Here is a 22,029-nt window from a genome sequence, read left to right on the forward strand (position 1 = left end):
ACTTGACTCCTGCTTCTTTGGATCCAGTTAGTAAAAGGGGATATAATATATTTTAATATTGCAAAGGCCTAATTGTTTCTGTTGAAAATAACCATACTTTAGTAGAACAGTCTTTCCACAGAACACTCCCCGGAGACAAAGACCTCAAACATCACACCTTGCAGCCCAGAAATTTCATCATTGGAAAAGACATGTCCAGAAACACTCTCTTCAACCCTGATGAAAAGACCTCTATCAGATACTGTTAACCAACCCTTGTGCTGCCAAACTCCCAAGAACAGATCTTTGAATCCATATGTCACATCTACAGAAAGCATCAAACCCTGATTAGATCTGTACACCAAGTAATGACCAGAAAATTAAGATTTATCATAATTGAAGCAGATGACAGCTGAAGGAGGCAGCTTTCTGAAAATGACCAGACCTGTATACCTTTTTCTCACTGTACCTTCTTAGCTTATTTCCTCCCTTTCTTTCTTGGCCCTGTCTATTGCCAAAGAGGAAAACCTTTCTGACCACTGAATCTGTCACCAGAAATCCAATCTGTTCTTTCCTATTTAAATATGATTTGTCCTACTGCGCCCATGGGAAATACAAATGAGCCCCATTTGAGAGCCCTGGAGAGCAGGAGCAGTTGTAAGGGACAGGGCAAAGTGAATCCCATCACCTATCTTTGTGTTTCTGCTAAACTCACTTCCTGGCTTTCCTCCTTTTCCTCCTTTCCTCCTTTTCTCCTTTCCTCCGTTACAGGAATAACATGTATAGCCTACACCTGGAGATCAGACCAGAGTGCTCTTTGTAAATCTTGTAGGGAAAGGGAGGTTAAAACAAGCAGCTTGATGTTTAAGGGATTTTCTGGGAAAGGTAGAGGAGTCTTAGGAGCTAAGGAGACAGGACTAGATTTTATTATTTGATTTTTAAAGTTTTTATTTAAATTCCAGTTTGTTAACATACAATGTAATATTTGTTTCTGGATATAATTTAGTGACAAGCTGTATTTTAAAAAGAGGAATTTATGTTGGATGTGGACTTTAACTTTTGTTCTATGTCTAATTTCTGTTGTTTAATCTTATTAGGGGAATCCCTGAGGCTGGTAATTATCCTCTTCTACATCCACTTTATAATTTGGTCTTTCCATAGGTACCAATAAGGCAGTTGTTTAGGATGAGAGCTCTTTAATTTTTTTTCAAATACAGAAGTCTTTCTAATTCAAAGGATTTATTGTCTGGCATTGATGAGTATGATCTATTAATTTCAATAGAGACTCAAACCAATAAGACATTTTATAGCTTAACCATGACCATAAGAGGTATCCCAAAAGAGAGTACAAAAGATGCAGCCCTCACAAGATCCAAAGGGTTCACTCCCAGAGTCAGCCTAAGAAAGCAAAAGTTTTGTTGTCACCAGTAGTGAGTGGTGTAGTGAAAATGGTGTATCCAGTTTCCCATGAGATGTGAGATGCCTCCAGTTGCAGATCCACTAATTTGTGCCACTGAGCAGGTGCAACTAGAATTATACTTTTCCAGCACTAACAAGAAAACTGTGGTTTAGACAACAAAGGCCGCTTATGAACTGGGACACCTTATGACAAACTCCCCTGAGACCTGGCACATTTGGACAAAGAGAATGCTGCCTGTGACCTCACAGGTTGGATTCCCAGCCTATTTGACAAGCTACCAAATGCAAGCCAGTACTTGTACCTTCTGGCTGCCAGAGACCAGAGAGAATATTCTTACTGGTCACAATGCCATACTCTCAGGACAGAACAAGATGAAAGGAAAACCTCATCTGATTTTTACATAAAGAACCCACAGCCAAGTTTGTCTAAACAGATGCCAGTCTGGTTAGAACTGTGAACTCACCATTTTGTGAAGCATCCTACCCTGTGGTTTCCCTCCTTATGACAAAAACTACAAGGGGCAGAGACAAAAGAAAACAATGACCATCTCTGGGAGGAAATAGATTAATAGATAACAAGAGTATTCATAATGAATATTTACAAGAGTCACTATATCCAAGAACTTGATCACACAAATATATTCTCCTGTTAAACTAAATTTAGAAAAAGAAAAGGACTCTCACCACTCTCACTTCCACCAGACTCTGTGAGCAGAGATCCAGGAGACTGATGAGGTAAGAATTCTTACCTTCTGTGGGCTCTTGCCAGACTCCCAGCATCTCACAGCTGCAGCAGCTTCAGAGTGAGCAATGTCTAGGTGGTGGAGGGCCCAACGTCAGGTGCCAAAACTGTAGAGGTGAAGAACTATTCCTTTCTTCCCTTCAAGGTTCTTTGGTTGGCCTAATAATTAACATAAGACAGATTTCCAGGAGAAAAACAAATTTAATTTCATACATACAGGAACTCTATATAAATATGACACTAAAAAAAGTGACTAAAGCAGGCAGCTTTTATAACCTCAAGACAAAAAAAAATTGTAAAGAATTGACAAGGCAAAGAGGTTTGAGTTTGGGATTATAAATTAGTGAAGAAGTAATAAGGTGTTTTATGCAGCCTTCTCAACCTTAAATTCATTCCCTATTTCTGGTGGTAAGGGCGCCTTCTATTTTCTGGGTAGAGAGAGGGTATACTTCACATGGGCGATTTATTTCCTCCTTTCAGGGGAACAAAGGAGGATTAGAGTGTCCTGCTTATATCAGCTGTTTCTTAAGTAATTTTTACTCAAAGTAATGTGCCAAAGTGGCATATTTTGGGGTGGCATATTCTGCTTTTCTTCACCTAGTTCCCCCTGCTGCCCCAAGGTGCAGCTTCATTCCCTTCCCCACAGCAGTACTGCAGCCACAGCCTTCACTCAACGCTATCCTGCTCCTTTTCTGGGTAGACCCCAGGCTTGCACCTTACTTATCTCCCTGAACCGGGTCCCGAAACCCCAACTTCCTCCTTGACTCTCTCCCTCTCACCCTCAGAAGTTCTCTGACCTTCTCTGACCGACCCTTTCTTTTAGACTGGGAGTGTGTGTGTGTGTGTGTGTGTGTATGTGTGTGTTTGAAAGTCCCATCCAAGCCCTTCTGTGCATGAGTGACAAGTATCATGATTCCCAACGAATCTAACGTGCTCTGTCACTGTCTGGGCTCACTGTACTACACAGCGGAGCCATTCACCCGGTTCAGGCTCCAGGGGGCACAGGGAGATGGGTCCCAGCATACCTTGCGGTGGCACGTAGCTCAGAGCTCTTATATCTGACGTATCACGCCACAGTCCCCCTTCAGGCACTGGGGGTTGGTGTGGTGAGAGAATCCACTTCTCTTTTCTTCTTCTTTTTTGAGGAAAAACAAAGGCGTGAAGGAGAAAAGAAACGAAGGAGGAGGCCAGGACTGGGAAAGGACTTTGATAGGACTGAGTAGAGAGGTGAGGGGTGGACCTTTACTGGCGTCGGCAGGAGCGGCATAGTCTGTGAGGCGGCGGTTAACTAGGCCGCAGCAGCCATGGCAGTTGACTTTGGGGACCATGCCAGTGGGTTCCGTCATGCTGAGGTGGTCAGGTTCATCAACAATGAAGTCCTCATGAACGGCGGTGGCCCAGATTTCTACATGGCCTTCCGCTCACGGCCCTGGAACGAGGTAGAGGACCGGCTTCGAAGTGTCCTGGCCGACCCGCAGGTGCCGCGCACCTACCAGAGAGCCTGTGCCTGGAGCGCGCTGGCCTTGAGCGTGCGCGTGGGCGCGAGGCAGCGGGAGCAGCAGGGGCGCCGGATCCAGTGGCTGCAGGAACAAATAGAAAAGCGAGAGACCGCCGCCTGGGCCTTGGCCTCCGAGCTACAGCGGATGCAAGGGGAGCGCAAGGAGGTGGCTGCACAGCTTCGATGCGCGAGGGCTGCTCTGCAGCAGGTGTCGAATGAGCGGAATGTATTGCGCCGACGGCTGATCCAGGCAGAGAAATCGGCCCTGGCTGACAAGCCACCTCAGGAAGTCATGTCTGAGTCACGAGCTAAAGAGCGTGGTGCCAGAGCATGGCCAGTGGATGTGGATGAGCAGTGCAAGATGATGGCTGCAGGAGCACAGGCCGTGCAGCCTTCGGAGGGCCAGATGGCAGCTCCAGAAGCAGCTCCAGCAACTGTGCCTCGTGTGCAGGCACCCCCGAGCTCCTGGGCTCAGGTCATGCAATCCTCTCTGCCAGTGCAGGTGTCACATGCATTTCCATTCTCTGCATCATTCCCTATGGGATTCCCATACTCGGCATCTCTACCGCACTCCCTAGTCGTGGAAGCAGACGCAGCAGCGGCAGCAGCAACAGCAGCACCGGTAGGCTCGCCTCAGATGCCTCCTCTGGGGGTCTACCCACTTGGTCCACGCGCTGCAGTGAGGGCCCAGAAGCAGATGGCCCCACTCTGTGACCAGAGGTGCTATGACCAGGAAGAATATTCTGAGATCCCCCAGGGGGGATTTCCCCTGGGGGACAGCGGAAGCCACAGCCAAGAGGAAGGTCCTGTGTGTCTCCAGGGAATGGCTTCCCTGGAGGACATCGGGAACCACAGCCAGAAAGAAAATCTGGAGAGACCTCAGGGGACAGCACCCCTGAGAGACAGAAATTCCAGCCGGAAGGAACGTCCAGTGACGCGCCAGGAGAAGTACTCCCTGGAGAACAGCAAGAACCACAGCCAAGAAGATCCAGAGAGGCCCCGGGGGACATCCCCACTGAGAAGCAGCAGGAGTGGTGGTGCCAGAAAAAGCCCCAAGAAACAGCAGTCTCAGGGGCAGAAGGCCAAGCAACCAAAAGGGAAAAAAGCCTCGGATTCCCAACACCAGGGGAAGCCTGCCTCAGCATGCAGTCCAAAGAATTGGGACTGCCCATGGTGTAAAGCCATTAATTTTTCGTGGCGCAAGGCCTGCTATAAATGCAAGAAAGTCTGTGTGGCTGGTGAGAGTAGAGGCCTGGACCCAGGACAGACTCACTGATTTTAAGAAGGTAAGTAAAAATGGAAACACTCCAAAGAAAAACCAATTTCCTAAGACTTCCTGTCATGAAAAAGTAACTCATATACTTCACAGAAAATTTGAAAATCAAGATTATGATATAGAAAATTAAATAAAATTGTCCATCATCCTATTACCCTAATTAATCACTTTTCATCATTCTGATTACATACACACAAGCATATATGTACCTATGTTTCTATTTTATACATTTATTTTAACAATGATAGATTACTTTTTGAGTATCACACATTTTAAACAGGGGATTTCTCCTAATTGCAGTTAAGTTTGCAGGTGGTAGATTCTGGATAGCTGATGCTGATTAGTTGACACCTTGGAGAGGCTAAAGTCATGAAGCCTTTTCCTTTTTTCAGTCCTTTCTGTTTTCTTATTAACCTCCTTTTTCTGAAAATATTATGTCATTGGCTACGAACAGCCATGTGTTTTTCAAGTTATAACCATATTGAATTTTAGGAGCACTGTTTTTCCTTGAAAATGTTACTATTCCTTTGTAAACTACCACAGCGTTCATGTTTGCTTCTTGTTTTTAAGTTTTATAGGTGAGAGCCTGTTTTTGTGTCTCTGAGCCCCACAGAAGTTGTTTGTTGCTGAAGAAGTTGAATCCATCCCATTAGAAGATCTCCCAAGAGTCTAAAGAAATCACACCTTGATTCTGGCTCACCCAAACCTCATGGAAACCCTCATTGGCTGGAGCTGAGAAGAGTGAGAGGAAGTCGGGGAAGAAGAGATGCTTTGGCACTCATAAGGGGGGAAGGAAGGCAAAATGATTTTGATAGAATTTAATTTCTCTGTTGAGACAAGGGAGTAATTTGAAAGAGTTGAGAGGGTGTTGCAGTGTTAAATTCTATAGATAATAGCAAATTTGATGGATCACATTTAATTCATTAAACAAATAGTTATTGATTATCTAATGTATGTTGGGAGCTAGAACCATATGTTAATATTTAGTGCACACATCATAACTTTTTGGTGAGTTTGCTTATATGATAGGAGAGAGCATAATTTGAGATCAGAGGTAATTTCTTTGCCTTGTGTATAGCATGGCCTTTGGGTAAACCCAATTGAAACAAGTTAGATATTTTTGCAGTTCTGGGAGCAATATCAGAGACTTTCATGAGAAGATTTACCAGACTGCTCATCTCATTGCTCCTAGGTGAAACAAATTAGCAGTGGCAAAGATTGGGAAAGTGGCATCACAAAGTGCAGGCAGGACTTTTCTGAAAGTCTTATTTCTTCCTTTGAGAGGGAAAACTATTTTTCTGGTTGCCTGAAAGACTACTGAGTGACTTAAATATAGTGCTTGAGGGAGTATTGGCCACACACTTAAACCCTCAGTCTTGACTACCTCCATCCTAAGCCCATTTCCAGTCAAAAGTGGATGAAGAACAAGATCGAGTCCAAGGGCAGACATCATACTTCTCTTGGATTGAATTAAAAATAATACTGGACTGGGACAAGCATTCTGGAGAATGCACCTGGTACCTTTCTCCTCCACTTGGTGTATTCTCTTCAAGGCTCTCTGCTCTTCTAAGGCAGCTGCTATAAGTAAGGAGAGAGCCAAGGTGGAGCCGAGGGCGTGGGAAGGTGTGGGAACCTTAGTCTGAACAAAAATGTTGTAGTTTCCCCCATGAGATCTGTCCAGATCACCAAGCTCAACCTCTGCCAGGGTTTTTCTGATCCTAATTAGTAATAAAGAGTGTGCACTGGTCTGCTGTGTCTTCTGTGTAATGTGTATCTTGGGGCGGGTTGGTCAGAAGTGGCAGCTTAAATATGTATATTCCTCCTATCCCACTGAGGCAAAGGAAAGCTCAATCTCATTCATTATGAGAGGGTCTCTGTCATAATGAAAATTACATAAGAATGAGAGGGGTAAGGGGTTTTTATGGGACCTTCAATACATTGTGTGATTATCCTTGCTACCCTTACTGACCAAGTCCAGATGGTACATCGAAGGTGGGCCTGTTTGCTTCTCCAGGGTCAGTGAGGTTTGGAGATATCTGCTAATGTTGGAAGTCCTAATGCCTAGGGTCCATTTCCCTACATGCACCAAGCAGCCATTCCACTTCTGGGGCCCTACCTTCTCCCTGGGGTCCTGGCAGGGAGTAAAGAGGGCTTAGATATAATAAACAGTGATCTCTCTCCATTCTCTCTGTTCTCTAAGTCATTCTTTGCTCCCTTAGAAAAATTTGGTCAAGATGATCAGGATTATAGAAAATCAAAAATAGGCTGGCAGCATCAATTTCCTTTGGCATAAGTGGGGAACAAAGATCTGGACACCTTTTTGGGATAGTGAGATGAGGGAGTGGACAACAAAAATGATCCTGTCATATTGGAAATCTTTCTTCTTTCGGAGATGACTAACAGAGAGGGCCGTGATTACCTGAGATAGGAATGCAGGAATAGAAGAGAGCTGTTATGGGGAACAAACACATGACAGAACATAAAGACTCCTAACTATGGGAAACGAACTAGGGGTGGTGGAAGGGGAGGAGGGCGGGGGTTGGGGGTGAATGGGTGACGGGCACTGAGGGGGGCACTTGATGGGATGAGCACTGGGTGTTATTCTGTAAGTTGGCAAATTGAACACCAATAAAAATAAATTTATTATTAAAAAAAAGGAAGGGGAGTAGAGGAGATACTATGATATACTATAGATCCTAATGTCCCCTGTGCATTTGGAAAGATGAGCATGTGCAGATATTTTTCCTGCTGGATCTAAATTTAGTGTGAGCACAGTATAGGAAGGGTTCAAATGGTGGTGGAGAGAGAGGAAAAAGAACCAGGCCTTGCAGCAGCTACTACTCTTATTGATGGTAGGGATGGGCCTAGTACTGCAGCCTTACAGGCACTTATGAAGGTGGTAGTGATGGAAGAGTAATATGGTATTTCTCTGAACAGGAGAGTGTAGGGGATGTGGGAAGAAGGCTTTCAGATTCTGTGAGATCTTCAGTGTGGGAGAGGCAAAAATCTGTGTGGAGCAAGTGGAGAATCATAGCAATATCTTCCTCTTCTCCACATTCTCACCCATTTCTTTACTTCATATCCACTACTAGACCTTCACAGGAGCAGTGCCTTAAAATCCCATTTCCATTTCCACAATTAATATACCACCTATCATTTATCCCCTTCCACTTCCACTAGCAAAAGCAGAATCAGAAGAAGTGGCTCTAATAAGAGCAGCTCCTGTGGGAGCATCTGCAGCTAGCATATTGACAGGTGTGGGATGTGGAAAAAGTTCCTGTGATAAGGCAAGAGGAGGCAGCAGCCTCAGGGGACAGAAAGGACCGGAACAAAGGGCTCAGCATTCCTCAAGATCCCTTAGGGATAAGAGAATTGTATGAGGTAAAGACCAAGGGACTAGGATGGTGGAAGTGATAAAACATGATTATTTTGGGGATAAAACCATGCTTCAACTGAAGATGTCTGATCCTGGACAGGAGGTTTGTCTTCTGATGGGGCCAGTCCTCTTTGATTTCAGAAATGCAAGAGAGAACCAAGGAGATCAGAAGAAAGCATTTTCTGAGTATGTCTCTGATCATAAATGTAGCTTGATATCACTTTAGAAAAATCAGAAAATGCAGAAAAAGAAAAAAAAAACATTTAACCATAATCCCACCACTGGAGAGAAGTACCACTTGTACATTTTTATGTATTTAATTCCATGTATGTGCACAGAGATAGGTGTGATAGGTTTTTTAAACATCCTTTACATAGAATTGTACAGAATATTTTATGACCTTATTTTTTATGGTGGTTAAAAAGACAGAATGATATCTTACCCTCTTAAAATTTTAACTGAAATTTTACTACATTACTATCTATAAGAACAATGTTGTACAGCAGGTCCCTAGAGCTTTTTCATCTTGCATAACTGAAACTTTGTACCCATAGGCTTATTTTTAATTAATACATTCATTAATTTTTTTCCCTTTCACACCTTGGTGGTTGCCAGGTGAAGGCCCCATCACACCACCTATAAAACCCCAATCCTTGTCAGTGCCTTACCCCAACCCACTCAGAGTCACAGTGCAGTGGTACTTCACCCCAGGGGCCCATGGTCAGGTGTCAGGGACCAGATTATAGACTAAAGGCTGTGTGGGTCAGAACTGCCTGAGACCAGAGTGGAGGAGTAAACTGCACAAGGACTGGTTGGTGGCAAGTCTATTGTCTTCCTGGAGGCTGAAGCCCCCTGGGCAGCAACTTGGGCCTCTGGTGCAAAACCCTGAGGCCAATCTGACATCTGCCAAGGTCTAAGGCTGAAACAACCCAAACACACTGTCTCATTGTACATCCTTGGGACCAGTTGTTCCTCTTGGCAATAGCAAAGGTTAAAGAATTTGTCCCAGGAGACCACTGCTGCCTGTACCTCCAGCTTCTCACCACAAAGTACAGTCTCAAGGCATTGCTCTCTCTGCCCTAGTCCAACTGCCAGCATCTAGTGATGGCTCCCTTCACCTAAGCCCCTCCATCAGGAGTTGCTCACCTCTTTTGAACACTAGGAGAAACTCCTATCTGCTGGAATCTGGTCCACCTAGATAAAGACAAATAGGGCAATTGGAGCCCTCCAGATATGCTCTATAGCTTTAGGTGTGTATAATGGTGTAAATTTGAGTCCAGATGGAGGGCTAGGATGAGGAGAGGATGGGCTAGGATAGACTAAGGGCTAAGGGTGGCTCAGAGGATGGCAGCATCAGGCCTGTAATGCTATTTCTGCCATCACTCTTCCCAGAGGAAGGCAATCTCCCAGGATCTCAGGAGGTCTATGGGGGCTGGCAGAGGAGTCCTGGATAGAGAAATAGCTGGGTATCACCCCCAGATAATGGATCCTTGTTATCCCAGACTTGTCCATAAGGAGTCTGGCTCAGGCCACTTATCAAGCAAACATCACTTCTCCTTCACGCCTTTCTCTGCCAGTGGTGCTTCACCCCATGGGCACTAGGCTAGGCATCAGGGTCTGCACTCAGGCCTTGAGGCTGTGCAGAGGCTGAGCCACGGAGGCCATAAGGAGTAAGTGAATTGTGAATGCAATGCAGTAATTAATTAATTAATCCATGGACAACACCTACAAAAAAGTAAGTAATAACATATATCCATGAACTCTAAATATAAGAGGTTGGGGGCAAATTCACATCTATAAGACCCGAGCAATCTGTGTGGGCATGAGCATAAAGAAACAATGGATCATCTGACAGATCAGAAAATAGGAAAACCCTAAGTACTCGACAAATTAAAATACAAAGTACTAATTAGATAACACAGTGGACTAATTTGAGATAAACAAGTGGAACTAGAATGAGTACAAGTGATATGTGGTAAGATTGAAGGGGTTGAATTACCTAGGCATTATGAGCTCTCAAAACTGCAACCAAAGCTCCCTTCCAGGACAAACCCATACTGACAGGGGAGACGTCATTATACTTCTTATTCTCTTTTTCCTGTATAATAACTTTGTTTGGAATTTTCATCCTATCATTTTCTGTTACTTATTTTTAAATGAAATTGGTTTTCCTGAACTTTTAGAAGGAGGCAGAGTTTTCTGACATCTCAAATTTCAATCTTGCTTTTTTGTGGTCTTCAAAAAGCAGCTTACTTTCTTGCAGTTCTGGAGGCCAAAAGTACAAAATCAAGGTGTTAGCAAAGTTGAATTGTGAGGGCCCTGAGAGAAACATCTGCCGCAGGCTTCTCTCCTCAGCTTAGAGATGGCTACCTTCTACCAGTGCCTCTTCAAATGGTCTTTCCTTGATGTATGTGTCTCTGTCTCTGTGTCTGTATTTTCCTTCTTTATAAGGACATCAGTCAGATTAGGGCCCATCCTAATGACTTCACCGCAACTAATTTCATCTGCAATGATCCTATTTCCAAGTAAAGTCACATTCTGAGGTTCTGGAGTTTGGGATTTCATCATCTGAATTTTTAAGAGATACATTTCAACTCATAAGACTCTTAAATGTACTTTTTTTTAACATAGACTTCAAATTTAAGAATAGTTAAAACTAAGCTTTTGGAACTCTTTTCTAGTATAGGATGTAAACTAGGTTTGAATTCTAGCACTGGTGATTGTTAGCTGTGTAATATTAAGCAAGTTGCTTATTTCTGAGGCTCAATTTTCCCACCTACAAAATGGAAGTAATAACATGTACTGAATAGGGGATGTTGTAAGTATTAAATGAAGTTATATATGAAAACACACTTAGAACAGTGTCACCTTCAGTTTATAAAGCAGTTGTGTAATTTCTTCCCCAGTGCAGTTTACTCCTCCACTCTTACTTAGAAGAAACAATGAAACCCAACTGATAGGCATTAAATAAGGAATCTCTCTGAAAAGTTACCAAATAAAATATAAGTATTTGGAAATGTATAATTTAAACTATCTCTCTAGTGAGAGACAAAGCCTCTGCCAATATTCATAATGATTTTTTTAAAAAGTGCTTATTGGGCTGATGGAAACATAAAGCTAAGGAAACAAAGTCTTGAGTTCTATTTTGCCTGGGGCAACTAGCTACAATCATTATCTATGGTTTAATTAAGTGGATCAGTTACAAATCAGTTAGTATAGATATCACCCATTGACTATACCAAAAGCTTTAAAAGATAAGTCAGCTTCTTAGTTTTTATAGTAATTTCATCTCTTGGCGTTCCTTGTTTTACAAAAAATGGAAGCCATCCTTAATTTCTGAAGAATAAAAAACTGTAAGTACAAACACATTAATTTGATTCCGGCAGCTAAAGTTTCTGTTGAATGCATCACAATTTCCTTATAATTACAAGCATTGTGGTATAACTGGGCCACCACACCTTTTCTACTGATTGATCATCTTCCTAAACTGTAATCCTATTCTGAGGATCAGTCTGTAGCTAAAAGAAGAGTGATTTGTATTGTTGATCCAAAGAATTACTGTGTGAGTGTAGCAAATTGGAGATTTTCATAATTGATCATTTTAGCTATTGGTTAGAGTAAGTTAAATGTAACCTGTAATTTCCACAATTTCCATTTATTTTTAATTAAATGGCTGTCAAAATAAAATCTAGGGGAAATGTGCAAATAAAAGCAATAATTTAGTTTTAAGTAGTGTATTGGTTACCTATTGCTGGGTAACAGATTATCCAGAATTTATCAGTTTAAAGTAACGTACATTTATTATCTCACAGCTTCTGCGGGTCAGGAACCCGGATATGGTTTATCTGGGTCTTCTGCTTTGTGGTCACTTACAAGTTTGCAATCCAAGTACCAGCCGGGATTTAGAGACTTTAGTCTCTAAACTTTATATGGAAGAATCCACTTCTAAGCTCACTTACCTGGTTATTGATAAATGTGGTAGGCAGAATAATGGTTCTCTAAAGAAGTCCATGTCCTAATCCCTGAAACATGTGAATTATGTTATTTTACATGGCAAAAAGGAGTCATAGTTGTGGATGGAATTAAGGTTGCTAATCATCTGACCTTGAAATAAGGAGATCATCCTGGAATATCTGGGTAAATCCGAAATAATTACAAGGGGCTTTAAAGGTGGAACCGGGAGGCAGAAGAGGAATCACCGTGAGAGTGATATGATGTGAGAAAGACTCAGGTGGCTATTGCTGGCTTTGGAGACAGAAGGAGTGGGGTGAGAGCCAAAGAATGTGGGCAGCCTTTAGAAGCTGGAAAGGCAAGGAAATGGATTCTTCTCTAGAACCTCTAGAAATGAATGCAGCATTGCTGGTGCCTTGATTTTAGCCTAGTGAAATTAACTTCAAACTTCTGATTTCCAGAACTATAAGATAGTAAATTTGTGTTGTTTTAAACTGTTAAGTGCTTGATAATTTGTTATAGCAACAATAGTAAACAAATGTAGCAAGAATCGGTTTTTCAAGGGTTATTGGTTATTGGAGTGAGGGCCTCATTTCCTTGCTCATGACTGGTTGGAGGCCATCCTCAGTCCCTTGCCATGCAGATCTCTCCAGCTTGCTTCATCAGAGCAAACTCTCAGAAAGAGCAAGAATAAGACAGAGAGGGTGCTAGAAAAATGGAAGTCACAGTGTTTTGTAGCTTAGCTACATAAGTGATATCTCATCACTTTTGGTGTATTATATTTGTTGAAGCGTCATTAGGTTCAGCCTGGCATAGAGGAGAGGAAATCACACAAAGTTGTGAGTTGCAGGAGACAGGGATCGGGTTTCATGTTAGAACCTGCCCATCACAAGTGACTGAAACAATACTCACAGTATTTTCCTTAGGTTTAAAATCATGAGACATTCCTGATAATTCAATGTTCTTACTCTATTTAGTTCTCTTTCTCATCTGCTGTAATTTCTTTTAAAATATATTTTAAATATGTATGTATGTTAATATATAGAAGTATGGTAAGAAAGTGAAAAAATATTAAATGTGATATCTGGTGAAGAAAGGATTTCGACAGATACTTTGTTTAAAATGTTACTGGTCTTTTAAAGTTTTATAATAAGCATATTTTATATGTATATATATTATCAAAATTAAAATTAATCTTATGAAATTATTTGAAAAATTAAAAGATAAAACTCTCTACATTTCTGAATGCCCCACATTAATTTTGATATGTGCATTTGGCTCTTAACTTACTTTTTGTTGAATATGAATCACATTCTGTAGTCAGTGAGCCAAGCACCACAACATTATTTTTCACTAAAGAATAAGTTGATCATAGATTTCACTGGAAAAGTAATTAAAAGAATTAGAATGAATTAAAATTTATTATGAAAATACAGAAATATTTCTCTTTTTTTAAAAAAAAAGATTTTATTTATTTATTCATGAGAAACAGAGAGAGGGAGAGGTAGAGACACAGGCAGAGGGAGAAGCAGGCTCCATGCAGGAGTCCGACGTGGGACTCAATACCGGGTCTCCAGGATCATGCCCTGGGCCAAAGTCTACGCTAAACCGCTGAGCCACCCAGGCTGCCCGACATTTCTCTTTTTTTAAAAAAATACAGAAACATGTTTTAACCTCTTATGAGGGATACATGGCAACAGAACTTTGAAATGGAAGACTCCTAACTCTGGAAAACGAACTAGGGGTGGTGGAAGGGGAGGAGGGCGGGGGGTGGGGGTGACTGGGTGGCAGGCACTGAGGGGGGCACTTGACGGGATGAGCACTGGGTGTTATTCTGTATGTTGGCAAATTGAACACCAATAAAAAATAAATTTATTATTTAAAAAAAAGAACTTTGAAATAATAATTCTTAAAATCCACGCACAGAAAAGTCATACATGTGTCTAAGACCTTCAGCTATTTTTTATGGAGTTTATCATGCCCCTGTATGGTTCCATATTTAGACATGTAGAAACAAGTCTCAACTGAAAAACCACTTTTCCCCTGATTTATAATAAATAAGAAGATTTGTCATGGGAACACTGAAAGTGAAGGATATGCTCTGAGTTTTCTTGAAAAAAATGACACCTTGCAAATGATTCAAATTGGACATCCTTTTGCCTTTATAAGAAAAGCAAAGTGAGCATATGTATTTGATTTCCTTATAATAATGAGTTACATGACAAGCTAAAATACTAGCAAATAATAATTCACATATAATCACTTTCTATCCCTGGGTGGGGGGGATATGAGTGCTTTATAAAGCCTCTTTGAGCTAAGATAATAAAAGAAAAACATATTGTAATTTAGAAGAAATATATTTACAGCATGGCCTTTTGTTATATTCCTCACTTTTAAAAGAAGAATATGATATCCATTACTAGCTTGGATTGACCCACTTTTTCTTTTGCTTGCAATTTGATTTAATGCTTTCAATGCATTCATTCATTGTTTTCTGTTTAATTAAAATAATTTATAATTATGTGTGTATGTTCATTCAGTGCTTTATCTTTGACTAAAATAATTTATAATTGTGTGTATATATGTGTGTGATCTCCTGTATGTGGAAGATAAGACCAATTTTTTTCTGAGGTTTATTTATTTGTTGGTTTGTTTATTTATTTATTTATTTATTTATTTATTTATTTATTTATTTATAAAATGGCATTTTATACATATTGTTCTATAACCATTTTTTCCCTTAAAAATATCTTATGGCTCTAAGTCAATAAATGTAATTAGACGTACATAATTATTTTTAACGAATTCTTTTTTTGGATTTATTTTATTTGAGTTCGATTTGCCAACATATAGCATAACACCCAGTGCTCAGCCCATCAAGTGCCCCCCTCAGTGCCTGTCACCCCGTCACTGCATGCCCCTACCCACCTCCCCTTCCACCACCCCTTGTTCGTTTCTCAGAGTTAGGAGTCTCTCATGTTCTGTCTCCCTCTCTGACATTTCCCACTCATTTTTTTTCTCCTTTCCCCTTTATTCCCTTTCACTATTTTTTATATTCCTCAAATGAATGAGACCATATAATATTTGTCCTTCTCTGATTGACTTACTTCACTCACCATAATACCCTCCAGTTCCAACCATTTTGAAGCAAATGGTTGGTATTTGTCGTTTCTAATGACTAATATTCCATTGTATACATAGACCACAGCTTCTTTATCTATTCATCTTTCAGTGGACACCGAGGCTCCTTCCACAGTATGACTATTGTGGACATTGCTGCTATAAACATTGGGGTACAGGTGTCCCAGCGTTTCACTGCATCTGTATCTTTGGGATAAATCCCCAGCAGTGCAATAGGACAAGTTCAAAATGGTGTTGCCTGTGCTCTCCTCTAGGATTTTGATGGGTTCTTGTCTCACATTTAGATCTTTCATCCATTTTGAGTTTATCTTTGTGCATGGTGTAAGAGAATGGTCCAGTTTCATCCTTCTGCACTTCACTGTCCAATGTTCCCAGCACCATTTATTGAAGAGACTGTCCTTTTCCCAGTGGATAGTCTTTCCTGCTTTGTCGAGTATTAGTTGACCATAGAGTTGAGGGTCCATTTCTGGGTTCTCTATTCTGTTCCATTGATCTAGGTGTCTGTTTTTCTGCCAGTACCACACTGTCTTCATGACCACAACTTTGTAGTACAACTTGAATTCTGGCATTGTGATGCCCCCGGCTGTGGTTTTCCTTTTCAATATTCCTGACTATTCAGGGTCTTTTCTGATTCCACACAAATCTTAAGATGATTTGTTCCAACTCTCTGAAGAAGGTCCATGGTATTTTGATAGGGATTGCATTGAACATGTAAATTGCCCTGGGTAGCATTGACATTTTCACAATATTAATTCTTCCAATCCATGAGCATGGAATATTTTTCTAACTATTTGTGTCCTCTGCAATTTCTTTCAGAAGTGTTCTGTAGTTTTTAGGGTATAGATCCTTTACCTCTTTGGTTAGGTTTATTCCTAGGTATCTTATGCTTTTGGGTGCAATTGTAAATGGGATTGACTCCTTAATTTCTCTTTCTTCAGTTTCATTGTGAGTGTATAGAAATGCCACTGATTTCTGGGCATTGATTTTGTATCCTGCCACACTGCCGAATTGCTGTATGAGTTCTAGCGATCTTGGGGTGGAGTTTTTGGGTTTTCCAGGTACAGTACCGTGTCATCTGCGAAGAGGGAGAGTTTGACTTCTTCTTTGCCAATTTGAATTGAATGCCTTTTATTTCTTTTTGTTGTCTGATTGCTGAGGCTAGGACTTCCAGTACTATGTTGAATGGCACTGGTGAGAATGGACATCCCTGTCGTGTTCCTGATCTTAGGGGAAAGGCTCCCAGTGTTTCCTCATTGACAATGATATTTGCTGTGGGCTTTTTGTAGATGGATTTTAAGATGCTGAGGAATGTTCCCTCTATCCCTACACTCTGAAGAGTTTTGATCAGGAATGGATGCTGTATTTTGTCAAATGCTTTCTCTGCATCTATTGTGAAGATCATATGGTTCTTGTGTTTTCTCTTGTTGTTATGATCTATCACATTGATTGCTTTACGGGTGTTGAACCAGCCTTGCATCCCGGGGATAAAGCCCACTTGGTCACAGTGAATAATCTTCTTAATGTACTCCTGGATCCTGTTGGCTAGTATCTTGTTGAGAATTTTTGCATCTGTGTTCATCAGGGAGATTGGTCTATAATTCTCCTTTTTGGTGGGGTCTTTGTCTGGTTTTGGAATTAAGGTGATGCTGGCCTCATGAAACGAGTTTGGAAGTAGTCCGTCCCTTTCTATCTTTTAAAACAGCTTTAGAAGAATAGGTATGGTTTCTTCTTTAAACGTTTGATAGAATTCCCCTGGGAAGCCGTGACTGCTTCAATTTCCTCCCTGGCTATTGGCCTGTTCAGGTTTCCTATTTCTTCCTGTTCCAGTTTTGGTAGTCTGTGGTTTTCCAGAAATGCGCCCATTTCTTCTAGATTGCCTAATTTATTGGCGTATAGCTGCTCATAATATGTTTTTAAAATTGTTTCTGTTGTGATCTCTCCTTTTTCATTCGTGATTTTATTAATTTGAGTCTTTTCTCTTTTCTTTTTTATATAAGGCTGGCTAATGGTTTATCTATCTTATTAATTCTTTCCAAGAACAAACTCCTGGTTTTGTGGATCTGTTCTACAGTTCTTCTGATTTCTATTTCATTGAGTTCTGCTCGAATCTTCATTAACTCTCTTCTTCTGCTTGGTGTAGGTGTCATTTGCTGTTCTTTCTCCAGTTCCTTTAGGTGTGAGGCTAGCATGTGTATTTGAGTTTTTTTCCAATTTTTTTGAGGGATGCTTGTATTCCGAAGTATTTCCCTCTTGGGACTGCTTTTGCTGATCCCAAAGATTTTGAATTGTTGTATCTTCATTTTCATTAGTTTCCATGAATCTTTTTAATTCTTCTCTAATTTCCTGGTTGACCCTTTCATCTTTTAGCAGGATGCTCTTGATCCTCCACGTTTTTGAGTTTCTTCCACATTTCTTCTTGTTTTTGGGTTCAAGTTTCAAAGCATTATGGTCTGAAAATATGCATGGGATAATCCCATTATTTTGGTATACGATCCCTAGCTCTTTTTGAAGGCCAAAATAAACAAATTTTCAAAATACCTTAAACAGCACCTGGGACATATAGGCACTTTAGAAATGTTCATTTGCATCCTTGTTCCCACCATTCTACTTATATCTCTTTTTCCTGAAGGAGACCCTACAAATAAATGTTTTCCTTGGAGAGCCCTAATCTACAAAAAAATATATGCTAGATCACACAAAGGAGATTGTGGTCTAGACGATATGGAGAGTTGTAAGCACTCATTGTGCTTAGACTAGTGATATATTTCTACAACCTTTGAGTATATGTCTCCCTACCTCAGGAACAAAGATGATATGGTGGACCCATCAACATCAGAGATTCTACCTTGGAACAGTCACAGGCTATTAGTGGATCAGAAAAGCAATGTAGTGGTCACCAAATAAATTTTTTAAATAAAATAGAATAAACAGTCTAAGAAAACCCAACAATGAGGGTAAATATTATGTTATGAAATATTTGTTTTGTCATTCATACTTATGTGTGTACACATATACATCTACATTCATAGATGGATAGATAGATAATAATCCTCAATGTAAGATGTATTTCTTTCATGGTAAAAAAATTTAAAAGCACTACATTAGAGTTTGGGTTGTTGTTTTTAATCTGACAGGATATGTTCACAATGTGCTGTTCATAATCTCACAGAAAATCCCCCTTGCGATCAGGGCCATAGAATTATAAGGTGTCTAGCTAACACTGGAGTAGGACAATCTGTGACCATGAAAATACAATATAAGTGTCTCAGTAAAAGGGCTAATATAGTTATTTCCTGGTGTCCTACTTGCCTATCATGGTACTCCCAATAGAATAAGAAGTCAATAAATAACAACTGATTTGCTTTCATGAAGCAATGCAGTAACAGGTGAAGCAGTACCTAGAAGTTTCAGAACCGTGTCCTAAAGCAGCCACAGAAGATTTTTTGTACTGGCTCAACAAATTTTGCAAAAGAAAATTCATTTTCAGTTTCCTTTTCTATCCTGACAGGGTCAATAATTGGTAGTCCAAGGATACGCCCCACAATTGTGTCTCTAGATATTAGATTTTTACCAGATTACAACAGGATAGAGAAATGTGGAACAGATGATACTAACATTAAAGGAAATTAAAACTAGTTGAAAAGCTAAGACAAAGCATGGAATTTAACAAAGTAACATCAACTTAAAGAGGAATAATGACAACCTAAAAGGAGATCTCCAACAACATGCCAAAGAAGTTCTCTTCTCTAACAAGGTAAATTATTACAGGGACAAGTATAATGTCCTCAAATTAAATTAAAAAATCCAGCTATACAGGTGCAGCATGAGAATGACATGGTTTAACAATGATACACATTAAAAAAAGAAAAAAGAATAAAACTTGGACATTTTAGTTTAAAGTGAATACAAAATGAGTCAATCCTCAAAAAAGGTATTACAATTTATATTCTATTATGATGCAAGCATAGATTTTAAATAAGAGAATTGATCATCTTGCTCAGACCACACCTGAATATGGCACTCAGTTCTGAGAACCGTATTTTAGAATTTGTTTATGTGAAAGCAGTCAAACTGATGACAGAACTTAAGACCATTTTAGAGTTTAGAGGTACGGAGGCTCTGTTGGTGGCTTTAAAGGCATTTTCTCCTGATGCAGCTGTGATTTCTCCATGAATCTCTTCTGAGAAAGAAATCTGGAGGACAAAGTGAAAGAAGAAGAAATGGCCAGTTCTCAGGGACTGCTGACATTCAGGGATGTGGCCATAGAATTCTCTCAGGAGGAGTGGGGATGCCTGAACCACGCTCAGCGGGAACTGTACAGGGATGTGATGTTAGAGAACTACGGACACCTCCTCTTCTTGGGTCTTGTTGTATGGAAGCCAGATCTGGTCATCTTTTTGGAACAAAAGAAGGAGCTCTGGGATGTGAAGAGAAAGGAGACCGTAGACTTCCACCCAGAGGGACATCTGCTATGCAACATTATCAAACTCTATCCATTCTCTAAGAATTCTCCTTCAGCTCCAGTGATGGTCCATCACATCCCCAGGGAGGGCCAGGAGACTCCTCTAGGAGTGGGAGGGTATCTATAAGCTGAGAGCTTCTCTATTGCTGTGAGGGTCCTGGGGAAATCTCTCTTTGCATGAGAGAAACACTTTCTATGAATTGAAAGCAATATTTTAACCGTTTATAACTCTTATCATGTTTACGTATTAAATTTTATCTTTAATGGTGGTGTTTTACCTATGACATTCTTTGATTCCAGTCTCATTAACATGTATGTCTTCTCTACATATTTTCATAGTGATTGTCTTGGAGACTGCTTCAAATATGTTAAAGGCATAACAAAGAATAATGACAAACTGATATTGTCAATTGCATACAAAACTCTTCTACTTACCATTTCATCCCTGCGCCCACTTAATGTTACCAATACCACGAAGTCTTTTATGTTGTGTATTTTATTACCTAGATTTATGTGTTTCATGCTTTTTTTAAACAATTCTGTAATTGAAATAAAAGTGACTTGTGCTACCAAAAAAAAAAAAAAACAAAAACCATTTTATATGAAGAACAGGTAAAAGAACTAGTAATGTTTAATCTTAAAAAGAGAAGCCAAAGGAAGGATACTAAATTACTTTTGTAAACTCCCAAAAGAAGACATTGGGACTGCTGGATAAAAATTGAGACACATGTCAGCTTTCATCTCAGTATAAGAAAAAACTTTGTGATGCCTGGGTGGCTCAGTGGTTGAGCATCTGCCTTCGGCCCAGGGCGTGATCCCGGGGTCCTGGAATCAAATCCCACATCAGATTCCCTGCATGGAGCCGGCTTCTCCCTCTGCCTATGTCTCTGCCTCTCTCTCCTTGTGTCTCTCATGAATAAATAAATAAAATATTTAAAAAATAAAAAAACTGCTGTCTCCAGAGATTATATATTGATGGATGGAATGATGGAATAAAGTATTTATTTGAAAAACAGTCACTTTGCAGAAATGTTGCAGATAGGATTATAGTAATAGAACGTTCTTATATCTAGTGACTTTAAGGTCCCTTTTATCTTTCAAAGTAAATAATTTTAAAAATAAATGCAATATATATTATACATCATTTTGTAGCCCAATGATTGTCCCTAAATCATAATAATAATAATAAAAAGATAGAATATTAAAACTCCACAAGAATAGAAGTTCTATATCAAACCTTTGACATAATACATATTAGCTAACACTGCTTTCAAATTTGGCACCAAGCAAACTTGAAAATTGTAGTAGAAATGTTTATTTTTAAGTAAGAAATATAAGAAGCTCCATGATAGACTTGCAAGCAATTAGATGAAAACTAATATAGCTCTCTGATGCCTAACAAGTTAAAAGAGACAAAATTATAGCCAAGTATTTTTAAAATAACCGTACATTTGTTCTCACACATAAAACTAAAGATATAGCAGACCTTTTTCTCATTTTTTATTTTGGTGTTAGATAAATGGAACCTGAATCCCTGGTTGCAGACTGATTTTCTGGAAGCAAATTTGAGTAGGCTACAGGCATCCAGATGTTCTTCTATTCATTTGGTAGCTGGCAAATAGAAGAATTAGTTCAAATACTGCCCATTTTGGCAAACTGCTTTTTTAATTGTAAAGAAAAATCCTTGGAGGAACATTCTTAATAAGATAATAGTCTTTAGATTATTCAATCATTAAAAGAACAGAAAAAATATGTAAATCATCAAAAAGCTGGATTACCACAGCACTGCTGAATTTTTACCATTTGTTTATAAATTCCCTTGAACAGGCTCTTTGTTATGAGTTGTCTGTTTTGGCAGACCACTTGTCAAAACAAAGAGTTTTTAAAAGCACCCCAAATAAAATGAATGGTTTCAATAATCATGTCATCAATGGTTTAAATCATTGTTATATTCCTAATCATGTTTATCATTGCTTCTGGAGAACAACTATATAGCCACTAGGCAGTAAGGGATCCTTTAACACATCATAGAACAGTTTACTATACCAAGGTATATCATAATATTCAATTATCATGAAATACAGATATTTTAAATATTAGATAATCAAAATATAAATTTTTTTAAAGATTTTATTTTATTTATGAGAAACAGAGAGAGACAGAGACAGAGACATAGGCAGAGGGA

The 22,029-nt window shown here is 39.8% G+C and overlaps 1 protein-coding gene across 1 annotated transcript; it reads left to right on the forward strand.

The window, feature by feature from the left end:
* The first annotated feature begins 3,444 nt into the window (after positions 1 to 3,444).
* LOC121482656 (testis-expressed protein 13D-like) lies at positions 3,445 to 12,309 on the forward strand. Its single transcript, XM_041740483.1, has 3 exons — positions 3,445 to 4,876; positions 8,095 to 8,201; positions 12,103 to 12,309. The coding sequence occupies exons 1-3, from the start codon at positions 3,445 to 3,447 to the stop codon at positions 12,307 to 12,309; spliced, it is 1,746 nt and encodes a 581-aa protein (XP_041596417.1).
* Positions 12,310 to 22,029: the final 9,720 nt, after the last annotated feature.

This window comes from Vulpes lagopus, chromosome X, assembly GCF_018345385.1.
Source record: "Vulpes lagopus strain Blue_001 chromosome X, ASM1834538v1, whole genome shotgun sequence".
Taxonomy (NCBI): domain Eukaryota; kingdom Metazoa; phylum Chordata; class Mammalia; order Carnivora; family Canidae; genus Vulpes; species Vulpes lagopus.

What these genes read in the sequence shown, in the direction of transcription:
- LOC121482656 (XM_041740483.1), top strand. Translation starts at nt 3,445, where the DNA reads ATGGCAGTTGACTTTGGGGACCATGCCAGTGGGTTCCGTCATGCTGAG. An exon ending in CAAGAAAGTCTGTGTGGCTG is followed by an intron (nt 4,877 to 8,094) that starts GTGAGAGTAGAG and finishes CACTTCCACTAG; the next exon opens with CAAAAGCAGAATCAGAAGAA. An exon ending in GAAAAAGTTCCTGTGATAAG is followed by an intron (nt 8,202 to 12,102) that starts GCAAGAGGAGGC and finishes ATTATCTCACAG; the next exon opens with CTTCTGCGGGTCAGGAACCC.